The sequence below is a fragment of the Lynx rufus genome, unplaced genomic scaffold, assembly GCF_022079265.1.
Source record: "Lynx rufus isolate CCGP_SWC_20201006 ecotype Redwood Valley unplaced genomic scaffold, mLynRuf1.p SCAF_1, whole genome shotgun sequence".
Classification (NCBI taxonomy): domain Eukaryota; kingdom Metazoa; phylum Chordata; class Mammalia; order Carnivora; family Felidae; genus Lynx; species Lynx rufus.
Genome location: NW_025814823.1, coordinates 111,450,692 through 111,472,463, shown reverse-complemented (window position 1 = coordinate 111,472,463; position 21,772 = coordinate 111,450,692). Strand labels below are relative to the sequence as shown.

General features: G+C 39.6%; 1 protein-coding gene across 1 annotated transcript in view; it reads right to left on the bottom strand.

Annotated features, from left to right (window-relative positions):
• DDX46 (DEAD-box helicase 46) overlaps positions 1 to 20,732 on the bottom strand; it is a 69,611-nt gene extending 48,879 nt beyond the window's left edge. Inside the window, exons 1-10 of the mRNA XM_047084820.1 lie at positions 20,573 to 20,732; positions 16,021 to 16,206; positions 13,323 to 13,466; positions 7,638 to 7,734; positions 6,390 to 6,555; positions 4,373 to 4,524; positions 3,469 to 3,582; positions 2,750 to 2,915; positions 1,262 to 1,382; positions 508 to 683 (exon numbers count right to left, since the gene is read on the bottom strand). Coding sequence (XP_046940776.1) covers positions 508 to 683; positions 1,262 to 1,382; positions 2,750 to 2,915; positions 3,469 to 3,582; positions 4,373 to 4,524; positions 6,390 to 6,555; positions 7,638 to 7,734; positions 13,323 to 13,466; positions 16,021 to 16,206; positions 20,573 to 20,589 — 1,339 coding nt within the window. The 5' untranslated portion in view covers positions 20,590 to 20,732. The remainder of the gene's footprint in view (positions 1 to 507; positions 684 to 1,261; positions 1,383 to 2,749; positions 2,916 to 3,468; positions 3,583 to 4,372; positions 4,525 to 6,389; positions 6,556 to 7,637; positions 7,735 to 13,322; positions 13,467 to 16,020; positions 16,207 to 20,572) is intronic.
• Between the last annotated feature and the right edge of the window lie 1,040 nt (positions 20,733 to 21,772).

Below are 21,772 nucleotides of genomic sequence, written 5' to 3'. Positions count from 1 at the left end.
AGGAGCTGAGCAAATTTTCAAAACCCTACTCACACTTGCAAAACAGATCTCTGCCAAATGAATCAACAAATGAACCTGAAGACCTAATCCTGAAGGAGATGCTGGCACTATATATATAGCCTTTTAAGGCGAAAAACAAAAAATGGAAAATATATTTCCTTACAATCTTCTATGTTGAGTTTATAGATCCACTGACACTCACTAAGCACAAACCTCAATATAAATAAACAGATAGATGCACGAGGAGTCTACCTGCCGAGTCAGAGTTTAAAAATTGAGCTGTGCCAGGAGAGGCTGTTTTTGTACTTCTGAGGTGTCACTCCAGAGCTCTGAAGATTCTCACTCCACCTGCTGGTAAGGGGAAATCAGCCCCAAAGTGCCAAATTTATAAAGGAAATGTACATAAAGACATCTTTATTGTTAGAACATTATAAAATATCAGGTCTTTCTGATTAACTGACAACAAAGTTGTTACCTGAATAAATAGTTTAATGAAAGGAATTGTACCTATTGGCCCCTCTCCTTCTTCTAATGACCTCTGATCCATGATGTGTCTAAACATGGGCAACAGAAAAGCAATGGTCTTTCCGCTTCCTGTCTTGGCAATACCAATCAAATCTCGTCCAGACATTATAGCAGGAATCGCCTGGGTCTGGATTGGCGTGGGTTTTTCATAGCCATGCCTTAAAAAGCAAACCAAAGAAAGACAAGGTAAGAACTGGCATCTCTGGGTCTCTCCAAGTCCCATAGTAAGGTTTTCCAAAACGCAGAATAGCTGTACAACAAATATTATTTGCCAAAAGGGAATGAAGGACTGAGGCATTCTACATCATGAATGAGCATTGAAAATATTATGTTAAGTGAAAGAAGTGAATCACAAAAGACTATGTTAGTACGATCCCACTTATAGGAAACGTCCAGAAGAGACAAATCTGTAGACACAGTAAATTAGTGGATGCCTAGGACAAAGAAGGGAGAAGAATGACTACTAAGGGATACAGGTCTCTTTTTGGCATAATGAATATGTTCTAAAATTAAATTATGGTGATGGCTGCCTAACTCCATAAATATACTAAAAATCATTGAACTGTACAAAGAGTAAGGTTTATGATATGTAAATTATATCTGAAAACACTCAGCTGTTTAAGAAAAAAACAGTAAATTTTTCTATTAGAGTAAAAATGTAACCAATGGAATTAATTGGGTAAAAGAGCCATTCTGAATAGGAAGACACTGAAAAATGTAGAGAATCACTACTCACTTTTTGAGAGAATTTAGGATCTTCATAGAAATTCCACACTGGACCCAAGATTTAATTGGTTTGGGGCAACCTTTTCCCTTGACAGTAATGCCTTCCATTTCCAACCGAAAAACATTTACCTCTACAAAACAAAATCCAGATTAAAAGCTATTAAATATTGTTTCATTAATGCCTTCTACTTTTCAATCAAGCATGGTAAAACTAAGAATCTTCAATTCTTGGGGCACCTGGGTGACTCAGTCAGTTAAGCATCCAACTCTTGATTTCACCTCAGGTCATGATCTCACAGTTCATGAGTTCGAGCCCCGCACTGGGCTCTGTGTACTGATGGTCCAGAGCCTGCTTGGAATTCTCTCTCCCTCTCTCTCTCTGCCCCTCCTGCATACTCTCTCTCTCAAAATAAATAAAGAAACCTAAAAAAAAAAATCTTCAGGGGCACCTGGGTGGCTCAGTCAGTTAAGTGTCCAACTTCACCTCAGGTCATGGTCTCACGGCTTGTGAGTTCGAGCCCCACATTAGGCTTTGTGTTGACAGATCAGAGCCTAGAGCCTGCTTCAGATTCTGTGAATGCCCTCTCCCTCTGCCCCTCCCCTACTCAAGCTCTGTCTCTGTCTCAAAAATAAGTAACATAAAAAAAGAAAAGAAAAGAAGGGCACCTGGGTAGCTCAGTCGGTTAAGCATCTGACTTCAGCACAGGTCATGATCTCATGATCTCACTGTTAATGGGTTCAAACCCTGCATTGAGCTCTGTGTTGACAGCTCAGAAGCTGGAGCCTGCTTCAGATTCTGTGTCTCCCTCTCTCTCTGCCCTTCCCCTGCTCACACTCTGTCTCTCAAAATTGAAAAAAATGATGAAAAAGTAAAGGAGAAAAGTTTTCAAAAAAATCTTTTTTTTGTACTACTAAAGATAATTCCACACAAAATCTATAGGACACTTAATACAATTACTGCTGTGACCTAATAGGGGATTAAAAGAAATACCCCATTTCTATAATCTGTCTTTTATTATGTCTTACACTGAAACATCAATAAAAGAACAATGATTGACAGGTAATACAAACACTTGTTCTCCAAGCAAGAGTTGCCTAGATTATCCTTATTCTACCAATAATTACACAGATTCACACTGGTTCCTAACCCTCAAATCCCAGAAAGGGAAAGGCTAACAATACTTTATTTGCTAACTTCACATGAAGACTATTCTCAACCCAAAAAATCTCAACTACATGACCCAAACAAATTTTTGCTCATTTTTAAAAATACTTCCAAAACTACCCTGATTCCTCACTGCTCTGAATCTTTGCAGATGAAGTTCATACTCACTAGAATGACTTCTTGCCTTCTTGTTTCTTCTCTCACTTCTCCAGGTAAGCCATGAAAACTCCTTCTACTCATGCACCAACTTACAACCTACCCACATTCCTCCTAGGCAAAGCGAAGCATATCCTCCTCTGTTCAATAACCAATAAATGAATAAAAGAATTTTACCCTCTTGAGACATTTTTGCTAATTCTGGAACTTCAACATAAAAGTTTTTTCTGAACGGTTCATATTCAATTTTTCCATGATCCACTGGTTCTAGAAGCTTTCTCTGTTTTGTCTGGTAGCCTGTAAGGGCCGTCTGAAGATCAACTTCTTCCTCCTCTGAAGAATACTATAATTAAAAAAAAAATAATAAGGAAAAAGCTAAATCCTTTATTATTTTCTCCTTACGGAAAACACTATTCCTAGCTTTTAAAATCCTCCTCTCCTAGAAAATATTCCTTGGCTTTTACTTTTTCACATTCTGAATTTTTCAACTTAGTTTCTTTTTTCTTTGCCCTTACAGAAAGTTATAATGACAATATAAAGCTAAAATAACAAAACAATTCTAATAAGGCTTTAAAGAAGTTTTGATATAGTTCTACACAAATCTTTACAATGCAGGTTAACAGAAGAAATTTAATTCATTCTGTCACTTTATTTCTTCTCTTGCCTTATATGTCTGAGGTCAGTGATGAGGGGCAAAGAGGAAATCAACAAGTGGGCATGCAGAAAAAAGTCAAAGATGTCAAAATGTTCTACAGACTGGATATTCAGCAACAGCACTGTTGAGAAAAGCACGAACTCCTCCTAACAGTAGTTTCTAGAACTAAAGAGCACATCTCCACCAAATAAACACTTCTAGGATAGTATAATGAACAAAGTCAAAATTAACAAAGAATTACCTCCATGGCATCCTGGTCATTCTCCATTAGCTCACCTTTCTTCTTATCAGAATCTACCACTGCTTTTTTGGTTGTCACTACAGTGACAACTTTTGTGACTGTTGGCCCAGACTTCTAAAATAAAAAAGGAATATAAAGTATGTTATAAAATTGAGAAGAAATTGTATGCAAATGAAGCACAATGATAACTGTCACAATTTATAATTCAAATGACAAAAGGAGTCTGCTTTCTCCTCATGAATTTGTTTAAATTTTAAAATGTAACATTAACTGGATTATACAATATAAAGTTTACTATATATTTTATATAATACTGTATAATATAATTTTATATCATTTTACATAATATATAACATTATAGAACATATAAAAATGTAATATAATTCACTTAAAAATACTTCTAAATGGTACTTTGTACTCATTGGACAAGCCAGACACTGTTGAAAGAGCTTAGGATAAATCAATAAAGCAGGTAAAGGTCACTACCATTAGAGAGCTCTCATTTTACAAGAGAGAAACAATAAACACAGTAAAAACTAAATCAGATAATTTGCCAGAAGACAACAAATGCTATTAAAAAGAAGAAAAATACACTGGTAAAGGGGATCAGAGATATGAAAGCTGAAAGTGCCAATGAAGTCTGGAGAGGACCTAATGAGAAGTCAGCAGTAAGGAAAGACACTAAATACACATGGTGGCAGTAAGAGCAACTTTTTGAAAGAACGCTTACAGCTAAAATTCCCTAGTATCTGTGGGACTGAGAAAAAGCACTAGCATTTCTGAGAGAGGGGAGGAATCAAATTTATAAACTCAGGCAAGTCAGTGGTAGGTCAAAGTGACAAGAATTCGTTATCCAATTAGGAATACTGGAAAAATCTTTAAAAAATAAGAGAAAATGGCATACCTTTTCATTCCCTCCACCACCCTTCACACTTCGCATATTAAACTTTTTTACTTCCTCTTTCACTTCTTCCATGTAAGCATCTAATGGATCTAACTCCTCACCCTCCATTTCATTTCCTTCCTTTTCAGCTTCTGCAGGATCATCTTCATCATCTAAAAGAGCAGAATCACTCTTTTGTACATGTTTCAAAAGGAAATACTTCATAATCAGAATGCCTCTCACCGTGACCTCTTCCCTCACACCCTCCTTTCCAACCAACCCAGGCACGAAGCAGTTCAAATACTCAAACTTAACAAGTTATTACACTTAGCAAGCATGCATCAATTTTACATAATGATATAAATCACATGATGCATTGAAAAGAGACAGGACTAAAAACTTTCTGTTAAATAGTACATTTCTTTCAATTACCTTTTTTTAAAATCACAAAAAAAAATCGCACATTTTCTTTTTTTTTTTCAACGTTTTTATTTTTTTTTTTTTGGGGGGACAGAGAGAGACAGAGCATGAACGGGGGAGGGGCAGAGAGAGAGGGAGACACAGAATCGGAAACAGGCTCCAGGCTCCGAGCCATCAGCCCAGAGCCCGACGCGGGGCTCGAACTCATGAACCGCGAGATCGTGACCTGGCTGAAGTCGGACGCTTAACCGACTGTGCCACCCAGGCGCCCCAAAAATCGCACATTTTCAATTCAAGATAATCTTTTTTTCACATATCGAAGATATCATCACCCCTTAAAAATACATTCTCTTCATCTATTTAAACCACTCTGTGAAACCTTCATAGAAGATGAAAAATTCACCAGAATTTTCACGGAAAAATAGAGCAAAACTCCATTTCCCTATAAAATTTCACACTCTTCTACTTCACTAAAATCTAAAAGTAAAAATCATATACGCCAGGGAAATAGTTCCCTTGTAAGTTATGAAAAATCAGGACGGACCTGAAAACATGCCTTTAACTTACCTTCATTACTAATATTCTTATTTGTAATAAAAAAATTAAAGAGCTATTTACTGACTGTGCCCATAAGAACTCAACTCTCCACTCTCAAGTAAAACCAGTGAGGGGCGCCTGGGTGGCTCAGTAAGTTAAGCGTCTGACTTCGGCTCACGGTTTGAGTTCAAGCCCTGTGTCAGGCTCTGTGCTGACCGCTGAGATTGGAGCCTGCTTCGGACTCTGTCTCCCCCTCTCTCTCTGACCGTCCCCCACTCACACTCTGTCTCTCTCTCTCTCTCTCTCAAAAATAAACATTAAAAAAATTTTTTTTAATAAAAAAACAACAAAAATGAGGTAAAATCAGTGATCCTTACTGAACACTATCCTACACTTTACATTTTAACATAAATATTATTAGAGAAATTTAATATCTCAATATGAACCCAGCAATTCCACTCCTAGGTATATTAACTAAAAAACTAAAAGCAGGGATTCAAATGTATATTTGCATACCAATACTTGCAGCAGCTTTATTCACAACAGTCAAAAGGTGTAAACAACCTACATATCCAATAGACCAATAGGTAAACAAAACGCAGTATACACATACAATGGAATATCATTCAGCCATAAAAAAGGAATGAAATTTTGACACATGCTACAACATGGAAGAACCTTGAGGACATTATGTTGAGCCAAATAAGCCAGACACAAAAGGGCAAAGACCGTATGACTGCATTTATGTGAGGTACTTACAAAAGGCAAATTCATAGAATAGATATTTTGGGGGATAAGTAGGTGGAGGGTAGGGCAGGATGGGGAATTAATCTTTGTGGGCACAGAGTTTCTGTTTGGGATGATGAAAACATTCTGGAAATGGCTGGTGATGATGGATGATACACAACACCATGAATGTACTTAACGCCATGGAATTGTACATTTAAAAAAAGGTTAAAATGGTACGTTTTTCCACAAGAGAAAAAATGCCTAAAAATTTCCACTATGAAGTATTATTCATATTTCTAGAATATTCGACATGAATTGTTATATAGCCTATTAGTGTACCAAATGAATATACCATCATCATCTTCTAAACTCCATTTTTTCCCTTGTTTCATCTCTTCAATTTCCTTTTTCAGTTCCCCTATGTTTTCCATGGCCTTTTTACGTTGCTCCTCTCGCCATTTTTCTACTCGTTCTTTTCGCTTCCTCATTTCTTCTTCCAGCTTATTCTGATCAAAGTTCTTGGGGGGAGGGGGGGGACAAGAGAGACAGTGAGAGAAGGAAACAAAGATTAACAACTTTATTTCAGCAATATTCCAAATAACTTTTTCAAAGTATAAAAAAGGAAAAGGAAAAACACGTATTTACAAACTCCTTAGTTTAGAAAAGATTTAGGTCACACATCTTTTAAACATATCCACAAATACACCAGCAAAATGAATTCATAAGAAAAAGCATCTTCAACTAAGAAAGCAGACAGACTTCAAAAACCATAATCTAATCTCTTTTTCATTACAGCAAAATACACAGGAATTCACTTTCTTCCTCAACTAGAAACTAGATAAATAAACACGCAAAATTCCCTAGTTGTCAGTTATTGTCAACTTCAAATCCTCTAAACTCCTCTTAAACTGCCACCATGAAAAAGAAATTTTCTATTAGAAATTAATGAGTAAGGGAAAGCTATGTATCAACATGATTAAAAAGCTTTGGTCGTAGGGGGCACCTGGGTGACTCAGTTGGTTAAGTGTCCAACTCCTGATTTTGGCTCAGGTCATGATTTCACAGGTTCAAGAGATCCAGCCATGCATCAGGCTCCATGCTGACAATGCAGAGAGTGTTTGGGATTCTCTACTCATTCTCTCTCTATGGCCCTCTGCCCACCCCACAAAAGAAACAAAAAACATTAAAAATATATTTAAAAACAAAAAAACAACCAGCTTTTGTGTTTAGCCTTTATGTTTAAGTTTCCTAGGAACAGCCTTTGTAAAGGCTTTATCCAGGGACACCTGGGTGGCTCAGTCAGTTAAACAACCAACTCTTGATTTCACCTCAGGTCATGGTATGGCAGTTGTGAGTTCAAGCCCCATATCAGGCTCTATACTGAAAGCTCAGGACCTGGAGCCTGCTTTGGATTCTGTTTCTCCCTTTCTCTGTGCCCCTTCCTTGATCGTGCTCTCTCTAGCTCTCAAAAATAAACATTTAAAAATGAATAAATAAATAATTTTTTTTAAAGTTCAAAATACATAGCAATAAAAAAAACAACAATCTGTGATTACAGAAACAAGCTTGATGTTATACAATTATTTGTTAGTAAACATACACCAGCATCTTTTTCTTTTTCATCCTCCTTGTCATCTTTGTCTTTTTTCTTCTCTTTAGAACTTTCCCCACTATCTGTTTTCTCTTTGGACCTAGACCTACAAAAAAAAAGAAAAAAAGAAACATCATCTATTTGTATTCAGAAACATTCACATTTAAAATTTTTTTTTTATTTTTTACAATTTTTATTTTTGAGAGAAACAGAGACAGAGTGTGAGCAGGGGAGGGTCATAAAGAGAGGAAGACACAGAATCTAAAGCAGGCTCCACGTGCTGAGCTGTCAGCACAAAGCCCGACGCGGGGCTTGAACTGACAAACTGCAACATCATGACCTGAGCTGAAGTGGGACGCTCAACCGAACTGAGCCACCCACACACCCCTTAAAATATTTGTAAAGACCTGCATTTTTTTTTTAAAGTTTATTTATTTATTTTGAAAGAGACAGAGGCAGCATGAGTGTGGGAGGAGCATAGAGAGAGGAAGAGAGAATCCCAAGCAGGATCCACACCGACAGCATGGAGCCTGATGCAGGGCTCAAACCCACGAACCGAACCCACGAGATCATGACCTCAGCTGAAATCAAGAGTCAGATGCTTAAATGACTGAGCCACCCAGGTGCCCCGACCTGCATTTTACATTTAACTTCTGAGAGTCAATTTCACTTTCATATTACGTTAATAAACATCCTGGAAATATAATGAAAACTCAATCCTATAAGTAGCAACAAATAGCATTAATTATTAAATATTTGGCAATTTGCCCAAGAAAAAGTGGACATATCACATAAAAATAATTACAAAATTTAAATAGGAGGTAAAATTTGACACACAAAGAAATATACCAAAACATTAATATTCTACAAGATAATTTGGTATGTAATAATGTTTAAAACCCCAATAGACGTGCATTTTCCCCTATGTATGATATCTTATAATGAATAAAATTTCTTATTTTAATGCAATCATTTCAGTCTACTTTTACACCCCTTATAATTGGTGCTTTTAAAAGTACATTAGAGGGGCGCCTGGGTGGCGCAGTCGGTTGAGCGTCCGACTTCAGCCAGGTCACGATCTCGCGGTCCGTGAGTTCGAGCCCCGCGTCGGGCTCTGGGCTGATGGCTCGGAGCCTCGAGCCTGTTTCCGACTCTGTGTCTCCCTCTCTCTCTGCCCCTTCCCCGTTCATGCTCTGTCTCTCTCTGTCCCCAAAATAAATAAATGTTGAAAAAAAATTTAAAAAAAAATAAAAAAATAAAAAAAAAATAAAAGTACATTAGAGGGGCGCCTGGGTGGCTCAGTCTGTTAAGCAGCCGACTTCGACTCAGGTCATGATTTCACGGTCAGTGAGTTCGAGCCCCGCGTCGGGCTCTGTGCTGACAGCTCAGAGCCTGGAGCCTGTTTCAGATTCTGTGTCTCCCTCTCTCTGACCCTCCCCTGTTCATGCTCTGTCTCTCTCTGTCTCAAAACTAAATAAACGTTAAAAAAAAAAAAAAGTAAAAAAAAAAGTACATTAGAGGGGCAGCTGGGTGGCTCAGTCAGTTGAGCATTCAACTTTGCCTAAGGTCATGATCTCACAGTTTGTGCGCGTCGGGCTCTGTGCTGATAGCACAGAGCCTGGAGCCTGCTTTGGATTCTGTGTCCCCCTCTCTCTCTGCTCCTCCCCCATTCATGTTCTGTCTCTCTGTCTCTCAAAAATAATAAAAATTAAAAAAAAAAAAGATTGTTTATGCCACTGCATTTCTAATTTTTCAGTTTGTCAAATACTTTTCTATCCATGTATGCTAAGAACCAGAAAAGACCCTAAATAGCAACAACAATCTTCAGAAAGAAAACCAAAGCAGGAGGCATCACAGTCCTGGACTTTAGGCTGTATTGGAAAGCTGTAATCATCAAGACAGTATGGTACTGGCACAAGAACAGACACTCAGATCAATGGAACAGAATAGAGAACCCAGAAATGGACCCACAAATGTATGGCCAATTCATCTTTGACAAAGCAGGAAAGAATATCCAATGGAATAAAGACAGTCTCTTCAGCAAGTGGTGCTGGGAAAACTGGACAGCGACATGCAGAAAAATGAACCTGGACCACTTTCTTACACCATACACGAAAATAAACTCAAAATGGATGAAAGACCTAACTGTAAGGCAGGAAGCCATCAAAATCCTCAAGGAGAAAGCAGGCAAAGACCTCTTTGACCTCGGCCTCAGCAACTTCTTACTCAACACGTCTCTGGAGGCAAGGGAAACAAAAGCAAACATGAACTATTGGGACCTCATCAAAATAAAAAGCTCCTACACCACAAAGGAAACAATCAGCAAAACGAAAAGGCAACCGACGGAAGGGGAAAAGATACTTGCAAACAACATTATTAGATAAAGGGTTAGTATCCAAAATCCGTAAAGAACTTCTCAAACTCAACACCCAAAAAACAAATAATCGAGTGAAGAAATGGGCTAAAGACATGAATAGACACTTCTCCAAAGAAGACATCCAGATGGCCAACCGACACGTGAAAAAATGCTCAACATCACTCATCGTTAGGGAAATACAAATCAAAACCACAATGAGATACCACCTCACACCTGTCAGAATGGCTAACATCAACAACTCAGGCAACAACAGATGTTGGCGAGGATGAGGAGAAAGAGGATCTCTTTGCATTGTGGGTGGCAATGCAAGCTGATGCAGCCACTCTGGAAAACAGAAAACTCTCAAAAAATTAAAATTAGAACTACCCTACAACCTAGCAATTGCACTACTAGGTATGTATCCAAGAGATACAGGTATGCTGTTTCGAAGGGGCACATGCACCCCAATGTTTATAGCAGCACTATCGACAATAGCCAAAGTATGGAAAGAGCCCAAATGTCCATGGATGGATGAATGGATAAAGAAAATGTGGTATATCTGTACAATGGAGTATTACTCGGCAACCAAAAAGAATGACATCTTGCCATTTGCAACTACGTGGATGGAACTAGAGGGTATTATGCTAAGCGAAATTAGAGAAAGACAACTATCATATGACTTCACTCATATGAGGACTCTAGATGAACATAAGGGGCAAAAACATAAGAGACTCTTAAATACAGAGAACAAACAAAAGGTTACTAGAGGGGCTATGGGAGAGGGGATGGGCTAAATGGGTAAGGGGCATTAAGGAATCTACTCCTAAAAGCATTGTTGCACTACATGCTAATGTGGATGTAAACTAAAAAAATAAAGATTTTTTTAAAAATTATAAGAAAACACAAAAAACACTTTTCTGAATCTACTTAAATAACTAAAAATTTTCAGTTTGGCTCTTACTAATATAAAGTATTACAATGATAAATTTTCTAATGTTAAACTAATCTTCCATTTCTGGAATAAATCCAACTAAGTCATAATTATTTTTTTTACATATGGTTGGATTTGATATAATATTTATGTTTAGAATGAGCATAGCCTATAATTTTCTCACACTGCCCTTGTCAGGTTTTAATATCTACATTCTTCTCAATACACAAAATGAATCGAGAAATGTTTCTTCTTTCTTATGTCTCTGTTCATCAAAAGTATCATTGCAGAGTGAAAAGACAAACTACAGAGTAAGAGAATATATTTGCCATTCATAAAAATGACAGTAAACAACCATCCAGGATATTTAAAAATAACAACAAAAACTTCCTATGAATCAATTTATAAAGAAACAACCCAACAGGAAAATAAGCAAAAAGATTTTTGACATACTTCAGAAAGGAAGAAATTCGAATGACACGCAAACATATGAAAAGATGTTCAACCTCACTGGTAGAGAAATACAAATTAAAACCACAATGATATTGGTATAACATATCTAACCAGTTAGCAAAAATTAGAAGGACTGACAATACCAAATACTAGGAAGGGTACGAGACAACACAATTATCATAATGTTTGTGGGAGTATAATTAGTATAACCCCTCTGGAAAGCATTTGGGATCACCTAGTAAAAATGAAGGTATGTTAATTTTTTTTTTTTTTTTGAAGCTATGTTAATTCTATGGCCATGTAATTCATTCGTATATACAGACTAGGGAAACTCATGCACATGTACACTAGGAAACATACATACAAATGTTCACAGGGCACCTGGGTGGTTCAGTCAGTTGAGCATCTAACTTCGGCTCAGGTCATGATCTCACAGTCCACAAGTTCGAGCCCCAGATCGGGCTCTGTGCTGACAGCTTAGAGCCTGGAGCCTGCTTCAAATTCCTTCTGTGTCTCCCTCTCTCTCCACCCCTCCCTCACTTGCTCTCTTTCTCTCTCTCTCTCCCCAAAATAAATGTAATAAACTTTAAAAAAAAACATTCACAAGCACCTAAAAGTTAAAACAACCCAAACACGTACCTCAGTAAAATGGATATATAGTGGTATATTTATGCCGCAGAATAGTATTCAGCAATGAAAACGACCTACTGTTATATGTAACACAGATGAGTCTCAAACAATCACCAACACAGATACAAAAGAATATGTGATTCATTCAGGTAAAGTTAAAAAAACATATAAATCTAAACTATTCTTTTTCCAGATGCAAACACAGATGATAAATAAATAGAAGGAAGTTACTAGTACAAAAGTCAGGAATGGTTTTATCTAGGGTAGTAAAGAGCTAGGTTAGAGAACAGACATGGATGGCTTCTGGAGATACTGACAATGTTGTATTTCTAAACCTTAGTGGTGTTTACATGAGTAATGCTTTATAATTACTTAATAAACTGCATATTTATACTTCATTCACTTTTCTGAATTTATATTTTAACTTAAAATAGTCCTAATGGACATTATTATATGGACCTCAGTAAAATAAAACTAACAAAATTAACGACAGGAAAAAAATCCTCACGACTAATATGAAGAAGGTACAGAAAACAGACACAAATTCATGTACTGACTTATCCTTTGACACCACTTTTACAAACAGGAAAAGAATGAACCAGTGACAAGAGAAATATAAAGAATAAACATAAATGACACAGATAAAAAAGTAAACATATTATGTCTAAAAGACATAACCAATAACTCGAAATTGAATGGTACTGGCATCTTAAGGAAACATGTATATTTAACTTAACACAAGCAAAGTTCACACCCATCCTGAACAGCAATTCAGTAATACATGTCATGATTTAAAAACTGTCAAATGGGATGCTTGGGTGGCTAAGTCAGTTAACCATCTGACTCTTGATTTCAGCTCAGGTCACAATCTCAAGGTTCGTGAGTTTGAGCCCCATATCAGGTCCTGAGCTGTTAGCACAGAGCCTGCTTAAGATTCTCTCTCTCCCACTCTCTCTTCCCCCCCTTCTGCTCCCGCTCTCTCTGTCTCTCAATAAACGTTAAAAAAAAAGTTATCTGTCAAATCAATGTTAAAAATGTTAAAAACATACCTCAAAAGAAAAACAGAGTTCCTAGGAAGAGGTTTATATAATATATTCCTGACTATTAAAAGTAGATATTAAAGAGAACAATGTATTGAGTGTTAAAACCAATCGAATCTAGTATTTTCCAATAATTTACAAGCTTTATAACCTATTAAAATTCAACCAACAGTTCATCACAGCAGCCAAAATCAGTGGAAAAAAAAAAAAAGAAAGAGAGAAAAGGAATAGTTAAGAGTCAGTTCCCAACCTGCAAGACAGATACAGTCCAATGATAACATTACCTATTCTCAGCTTTCTTGCTTTTATTGCCAGGACTTGAGGATCTGGATCGCCGGCCTCGGCTTCTACTCCTGGAGCGTCTCCTGTCTCGACTTCGAGATCTTCTTCGCTCTCGACTTCGATCTCTCTCTCTACTTCTGGAACGCCTGAAAGGACACTTTCCATTCATTCTATGACCAATTAGAGATTCTTTCAGATAATGTTTCTGTGCCATGTTGAAAGAGCTTCTTAATTATTACCATTACTAAAGGCTGAGATTTCAATTAACCATCAAATCAGATATAAATAGGGAACAATTGGGGCACCTAGGTGGTTCAGTTGGTTAAGCGTCTGCCTCTTGGTTTTGGCTCAGGTCATGATCTCACAGTTGGTGAGTTCAAGCCCCACATCAGATTCTGCACTGACAGTGTGGAGCGTGCTTAGGATTCTCTCTCCCTCTCTCTCTGCCCCTCCCCAGCTCTCTCTTTCTCTCTTTCAAAATAAATAAATTTTAAAAATAAATAGATAGGGAACAAGTAGGGCGCCTAGGTAGCTCAGTTTGTTAAGGGTCTGACTCTTGGTTTGGGCTCAGGTCATGGTATCTGGATTAATGAGTTCAAGTCCCTCAATGGGCTCTGCACTGACAGCATGACAGCATGGAGCCTGCTTTCAATTCTTTCTCCCTTCCCCTCCCCTGCTGGTTCTCTCTCTCAAAATAAATAAATAAACTTTAGTAAATAAACAGGGAACAAGTAAAGCCAATTCTTACAAATGGTCAACAAAAAACTGATACTAATTCCAAAATGATATTTGTTGAAAAACATAGCAAATCTGTCATAATAGCTTTCTGAAATCTACGGCCTATAGTAGAAAATCTAAAACCCAAAATCAGCCAAAACCTAAGTATAAGGATAGGCACAATGGGGCTATGGGAAGATCACAGACATGAAGAGTAGGAAACAAAAATTTCTATTCTAGAGCTGGCAGTCACATGACATATGGCAGATCAACTCTGTGGCTCAGTTTCCTTATCTATATGATATGGAGACTTTACTTACATAATCTCAAAATCCTTCTTGCTCTAAAACCTCATGATTCTTTTTTTTTATTTTAAGTTTATTTATTTTTGAAAAAGTAAGAAAAAAAAGCACAAGTCAGGGAGGGGCAGAGAGAGAGGGAGACAGAAGATCTGAAGCCGGCTCGGTGCTGACAACAGAGAGCCCTATGCAGGGTTCAAACTCATGAACTGTGAAATCATGACCCGAGCCAAAGTTGGACGCTTAACTGATGGAGCCACCCAGGTGCCCCTAAAACCTCGTGATTCACTCTCAAAAGTTAAAGACATTATCTTAAGTAATCAATTTCACTTAACACATACTTGACTGAATTATATGAAACTGTTCCTGGGACCACATAATACAAAACTGAAGATATTGCACTATATGCATTCTAAAAGATGAATATTCTCCCTGAGTACCTTTGCTAGTTCTCCTTCTAACGTTTGGAAAAAAATAGGGTTTTTTTTCTGTGATTAGTTCATAACACCTATACAATCCTGTCTTCTTTCCTATTTTAATAAAAAACTTATCAGAAATTTTTTTTGGTGTGGCGAAGATTTTTATTTAAAGACAATGTCTTTCACCTCTAGGAAGGTTATAGCTGCTTGATTCGTGCCTAGGAAAATGCAAGCACGTAAAATAAAAATTAGGGTGTTCTTTCGTTTAAATCTAAAATGGTTTTTAAGGGGCACCTGGGTGGCTCAGTCGGTTGAGCGTCCAACTTCAGCTCAGGTCACGATCTCGCGGTCCGTGAGTTCGAGCCCCGCGTCGGGCTCTGTGCTGACTGCTCAGAGCCTGAAGCCTGTTTCAGATTCTGTGTCTCCCTCTCTCTCTGACCCTCCCCCGTTCGTGCTCTGTCTCTCTCTGTCTCAAAAATAAATAAACGTTAAAAAAAAAATTTTTTTTAAATAAAAAAAATAAAAAATAAAAAATAAAATAAAAAAATAAAAAATAAAAAATAAAATGGTTTTTAAAAATTGTGTCAAACGGGAGCGCCTGGATGGCTCAGTCAGTAGAGCAATCAACTCATGATTTTGGGTAAGTTTGAGCCCCACAATGGGTGTAGGGATTACTTGAAAATACAAATCCTTAAAATTTTTTTTTTTTAAAGTGACAAACAGCAAGTAGGGCTTGGGTAGCTCTGTCCTTTTTCCTTCTCCTATCAGCTTTAGTGGCTGCTCTGAACATAGTGGTCAGCGTTCTTGGGACAGAATTAGAACAGAACCCCCTTGACAGCATATTACCTTATCTTTTACTGGCTTTTAAAACCTCCCTCAGGGGGCTCTGAAGGTTCTCTTTGGTTTGGTTTTGGTTTTGGTTTTTAAGTAGGCTCCACACCCAACATAAGGGTAAAACTCATAACCAGCAATCAAGAATTGTATGCTCTACCCACTAATCCCAGCTGGGCACTGCCCACCCTTTCTTAATTTTTATTTATTTGGTTCTCTTTGGATTACAGGAAATAGAGCCAAACGTTTCCAAACTTAAAATACTGTTTGAAAGTCTTTGTTCCAGGCAAATCACTTCTTGACCTAATCAAACAAGCTGGAGTTAAAACAGAGTGCCTATAAAGGGGCCACTAAAATCCAGTCCAAGTCACACTTTTGAAGAAGCTGAATTTAGCTGACAGAGACCAATTTATAGTGAATCTTTAAATTCTTACCTCAGGCGCTTCCGGTCTCTTGACCGAGATCTTCTTTTATCCCTGCTACGAGACCTCTCTCTCCTTCTATCTCTATCTCTGCTTCTAGACCTCCTGTCATCTCCACGTTTACTTCTTTTGTCAGGTGAGCGACTTCTAGATCGACTTCCAGAGCGCCCCCTTGATGCTGACCGCTTCCGATAATGGCTAGAAAGTAAGGTCAAGATTAAGTTTAGGAAACGCAGTTAGCTTGTATGATATTTTATTTAATCACATTTTCCCAATATATCTCAGCACACAAATTAAACAATGAAAGGACTTTGCTTTTTTTTATTTTTTTTAATGTTTATTTATTTTTGACAGAAAGAGAGAGAGAGACAGAGCATGAGTGGGGGAGGGGCAGAGAGAGAGGGAGACACAGAATCTGAAGCCGGTTCCAGGCTCCGAGCTGTGAGCAAAGAGCCCGACGTGGGGCTCGAACTCACAGACCGCGAGATCATGACGTGAGCCGAAGTCGGACGCTCAACTGACTGAGCCACCCAGGCACCCCAACAATGAAAGGACTTTGTACACATAAACTCTTTTTTTTTAAGTTTATTTATTTAAGTAATCTCCACAACCAACATGGGGCTTGAAATCACAACCCTGAGATCAAGAATCACATGCTCTTCTCACTGAGCCAGCCAGGAACCCCTACAATTCTTAAAATCAGAGGGAAGTAATGATTCCTTCATTTATAGTCCATGTAGAGAGGGAAAAAAAAACTATCTTAAAAGGGAAACAAGGACAGTAAAAAGAACAGATCAAACTCCTGCCTCTGGGTCCCAAGCAACTTGCATTCTGGTAAAAAAAAAAAAAAAAAAGATGACCAGTTAAGTAAAGAAAAAAATAAACAATACATCACCATCACGTGGTGCTATGGAGAAAAACAGATTAGAGTAGATGAAAGAGAGGATGGGAGGTAGGAGGTTTGCATTTTACACTAGGTGACTAGAGAAAAATGTGCTAAGAGACATTTCAGAAGTTTGAGAAAAGTAAAAAGAACTGTGTAGATATATTGGGGAGAAACTTTTCAGGCACCACAAGTGCAAAGACCCTGAAGACAAAGCTTGACTGGTGTGTCCAAGGAACAGCAAGGAAGGCAGATGTGGCTAGGGCTGAATGACCAAGAAAGAGTACCATGAAATGAGGTCAGAGATACCATAGCGCAGCCAAACATGCACAGATTTGTAGAGCCTTATAGATCTGAGTAAGTTGAGGTTACTGGAAAATTTTAAGCACAGGAGCAACGTTACCTCAGTTTTTAAAGCATTAGTCTGGAGGTACCTGGGTGGCTCAGTTGGCTAAGCATCCGACTCTTGATTTCAGCTCAGGTCATGACTTCATGATTCCTGGGTTAGAGCCCCACATCAGGCTCTGCACCAATAGCACGGAGACTGCTTAGGATGCTCTCTCCCTCTCTCTCTGCCCCTCCCCAACGAATGCATATGTGCATGCCCTCTCAAAATAAATAAACTTAAAAAAAAAAAATTTGGCTGCTGAGGGGAGAACAAACTGAAGGAAGCCAAGTGCAGAAGCAAGGAAAACAGGTAGAATGCTATAGCAATCACCCAAGTAAGAGAGTAGTGGCATGGATCAGAATGTCAGGTTCAGAGTTGCCATAGGAAGGGTCAAAATGTAGATATCATGGAGCATGAGCTGATTGTATTTAAGGACTAATTCAATGTCAAGTGGGACAGCAAGGGAGAAGTCACGAGTGTTGCTGAGATACTTGCGCGGACCAAGCAGAAAGACAAAGTTGCTGCGTACTAAGATAGGAAGCTTGAGGAGGAGTAGATGTGGGGGGAGAGTGGGAAATCAGGATATTAGGCATTCACATGGAGATGTACAGGAGGTAGTTGAAAATATGAGTCCAGGGTTCACCAAGGGAGTCATCGGTGTACAAAGGCTACTTAAAGCGATACACGTGGATAAGATGGCTAGGGAATGAGTATACCTCATTATCCTTTAAGCATGTGAAATTAAATGTGTAGAAACCCAAGCTTATTTTTTAATGTTTATTTATTTTTGAGAGAGACAGACAGATAGACAGCATGAGCAGGGGATGCTCAGAGAGAGAGGGAGACACAAAATCGTAAGTAGGCTCCAGGCTCTGAGCTGTCAGCACAGAGCCCGATGCAGGGCTCGAACCCACAGACCATGAGATCATCATGACCTGAGCTGAAGTTGGACGCTTAACTGACTGAGCCACCCAGGTGCCCCTAGAAACTCAAACTTACTGCCTTTCCCTCCCCAAACCATTTGTCATCCCAACTTTCAGTCAGTAGGCTCAAAGTATCAATTATCTTCAATATCTCATTCTACACAACCAATAAAACACCAAATATCACCAATTTCACCTCTGTGATTCTTTTCAATTTTATCACCTCCTCAGAGTTCTGTCATGACTCCATATCAAAGTTATGTAGTTAGGGCATTTTAGAAGACCTTTAGAAATCTTCTTGCTTCTACCCTCTTTTCCCTTAAATCTGTTTTATTCATTGCTGCTAAGGTAACTTCATAAAGCAGAATTCTGACCACATTATAAACATACACACTCATTTCTTAAAATCTTCAAAGGCTCTCAATTAAAATCTTAACTTCGAAACTAAATCTACAATCCACCCACATTCTGGACCCAACTCCATTTCAGAACCTACCTACTACCACTTTTCTTCAACCTTTCATGACACCTACATATGCAGGCAAACTGGGCTCTTCACTTATTTCTCTAACACCTTGATCTTCCCATCTCTGAACCTTTCATCAGTCCCTAAACTAACCTAGAAAACAAGCCAGGGAAGAAGGCTAAAGGGCTGGAAGAGACTTAATTGTGAAGGGCCCTGAAGGCGGGCTGAAGAGTGTGACTTCATCTTGAAAGAACCAAAACAGGGGCGCCTGGGTGGCGCAGTCGGTTAAGCGTCCGGCTTCAGCCAGGTCACGATCTCGCGGTCCGTGGGTTCGAGCCCCGCGTCGGGCTCTGGGCTGATGGCTCAGAGCCTGGAGCCTGTTTCCGATTCTGTGTCTCCCTCTCTCTCTGCCCCTCCCCCGTTCATGCTCTGTCTCTCTCTGTCCCAAAAATAAATAAACGTTGAAAAAAAAAAAATTAAAAAAAAAAAAAAAAGAAAGAACCAAAACAGACAAAAAGAGAGGAATGACATAATCTTTATTTAAGAAGTGTCACTCTGGCTGCAGTGTGAGGAATCTATTAGAAGGGCAAGATCACAGGAAAATAATCAATTTGAGGCAAGTGTAGCAGTCTGAGCACTAAATAATTAGGTCTGAATTAAGTCATAGAGAGCAGGAATGGAGAGAGGATATAGAATCGTATTGGGTTGAGACAGTTGAGAGAGAAAAATGAATCAAATAAGTACACTTGCAGGTTTCTGCTCTGGGTAGCCAAATGAACAGCCAATGCCTTCAAGAAGATTTAAAAGACGCCCCAGGAATTTTGTGCAGATGTAGAAATATTCTTTATCCGGGTGATGTTTCCACAGTTTATGGATTTGCTAAATTTCAGCAAGCTCTACCCTTAAGCTTTGTCTATTTCCCTGAATGTTAATTATATGTCAATAAACTATTAAGGGTCAACTGGGTGGCTCAGTCAGTTAAGCCTCCAACTTCAGTTCAGGTCATCATCTCACAGTTCATGAGTTCCAGCCACGCAGTTGGGCTCTGTGCTGACAGTTCAGAGCCTGGAGCCTGCTTTGAGTTCTGTGTCTCCCTCCCTCTAGGCCCCTCCCCCACTTGCACTCTGTCTCTCAAAAAATGAATAAACATTACACAATTTTAACAAAAAATAAACTATTATTTATATCCCAGATAAAAAGGATCTTTTAGTAACTGCTAAATACAAAGCAAATAAATACTCATCGCTGAGATAAAAACCTCAAGGTCCCAAACCAGGTAACAATCTAAAGTTTTGAAGAGCTATCCTAATTCTAGTAAGACCTCCCAATGCACAGCTTTAAAAGGACAGAAAAACACGTAACAAAGAAATATGAAATCTATCTGCAAAACAAATCTCCATGCAACAATTACCGTAGCCCACTAAAAGCCTAGTCATGTACAGTGTTGTAGGTGATGTAAAAATATTGGTCTCCACGCTCCTTTCAACTGACTTGGGAAAATAACACACAAAGAACTAAAAAAGGCAGCAACAGGCGCCAAGCAAACGTGGCAAATGCGAACTGCAAGAAATTCAACTGGGATCACTACTGCCAAAGCGATCACGGTGGGCTCCATGGAAATGGCGGGATGTGTTGCCCAATCACTGACGCCCTGGAGGGGTGGTCCCACTCCAGGGGCTGGAACCGGCGAAGGCAGTGCTGGGAACCCCGTGGCCGTCACCGCCCCAAATACAGCCACTCCCTCGGCCGGGGTCCCCCAGCCCCTCTAGTGGCCGAGGTCAGCGCTGGCCGCACGTGGGGCCGCCCGGGGTCAGGCCTGGCCCCGCTGGCACCTCAACTCCCGCCTCTTTCCCCCACTTCAAGGAAACCGCCCGCCCGCTCGCCCTCTCAGCGCGCCGCCTCACCGTGACTCCCGGCCCATGCTGCCGGCCGCGGGAAAAGCGGCGCCCTTCGGGACAATGCGCAGGGTAACCGGACAAAAGAAGAGGCCGCGCCGCCCTCAGCTAGCCGAGCGAGGAGCAGCACTAAGAGACAACAGCAGCTCCAGCGGCGGCAGCCATCCGAGAGCAGCCAACGAAAACAGGACGTGCTGGCGCCGGTGGCAGAGAGAAGGGAAAAGGGGGCCGGAAGCTGCTATCTCTCCACAGCGACTCCTTTCGGCTGGAGGCCGCACAACGCCGGCCGCGCCGCAAGACGCGTCCTTTGCCGGGTTTTCCCTGCAAGCCTCGGAAAGTTCGTGAGGTAAAGGAAGGCTCCTTGGCTTTGCAGGCCCTGGGAGGGTCTTTCCTGCAAGGGCCACCGAGACGCCATAGGCATCCCCCAGTTGTCCCAGGACTTGTACTGCCGTCCCCCTTAACCTGCGCTAAGTGATGGTACAAACATCTCCATTCACAGATTCATTTATACATTCATTTGTATGTATTGTTATGCGTGCTGTATGTCCTAGATCCGAGGAGCTTACAATCTAGTGGATACAGACATAACTAAAACCACAAGTAGATATAAGAAAGAGATTACAGCAAAGGAGAGGGGTTCAAAAAGAGATCCCTGAAGATGTGACCTTTGAAGTAAGATGTGAAGACTGAGGAGTTAAGTTGGTGGAGAAGAGGATGAGAGCTAAAAATCTATTTGTAAGATTATAGTGGTTCTCAATATCGCCTGAGCTTGGAAGTTTTAAAAAAATTCATGAGGGGCGCAGTCGCTTAAGCGTCCGACTTCAGCCAGGTCACGATCTCGCAGTCCGGGAGTTCGAGCCCCGCATCAGGCTCTGGGCTGATGGCTCAGAGCCTGGAGCCTGTTTCCTATTCTGTGTCTCCCTCTCTCTCTGCCCCTCCCCCGTTCATGCTCTGTCTCTCTCTGTCCCAAAAATAAATAAAAACGTTGGAAAAAAAAATTTAAAAAAAAATACATGAATGGGGCACCTGGCTGGCTCACTGGGTGGAGCATGTGGCTCTTGATCTCCAGGTTGTGAGTTGGAGCCCATATTGGGCATAGAGATTACTTAAAAATAAAATCTTAATAAAAAAAAAATACATGGATGCATGAATACCATACCTAAATTCTGATTTAATTGGTCTGGAGTGCTTCTTGTGCATTTTTGAGCT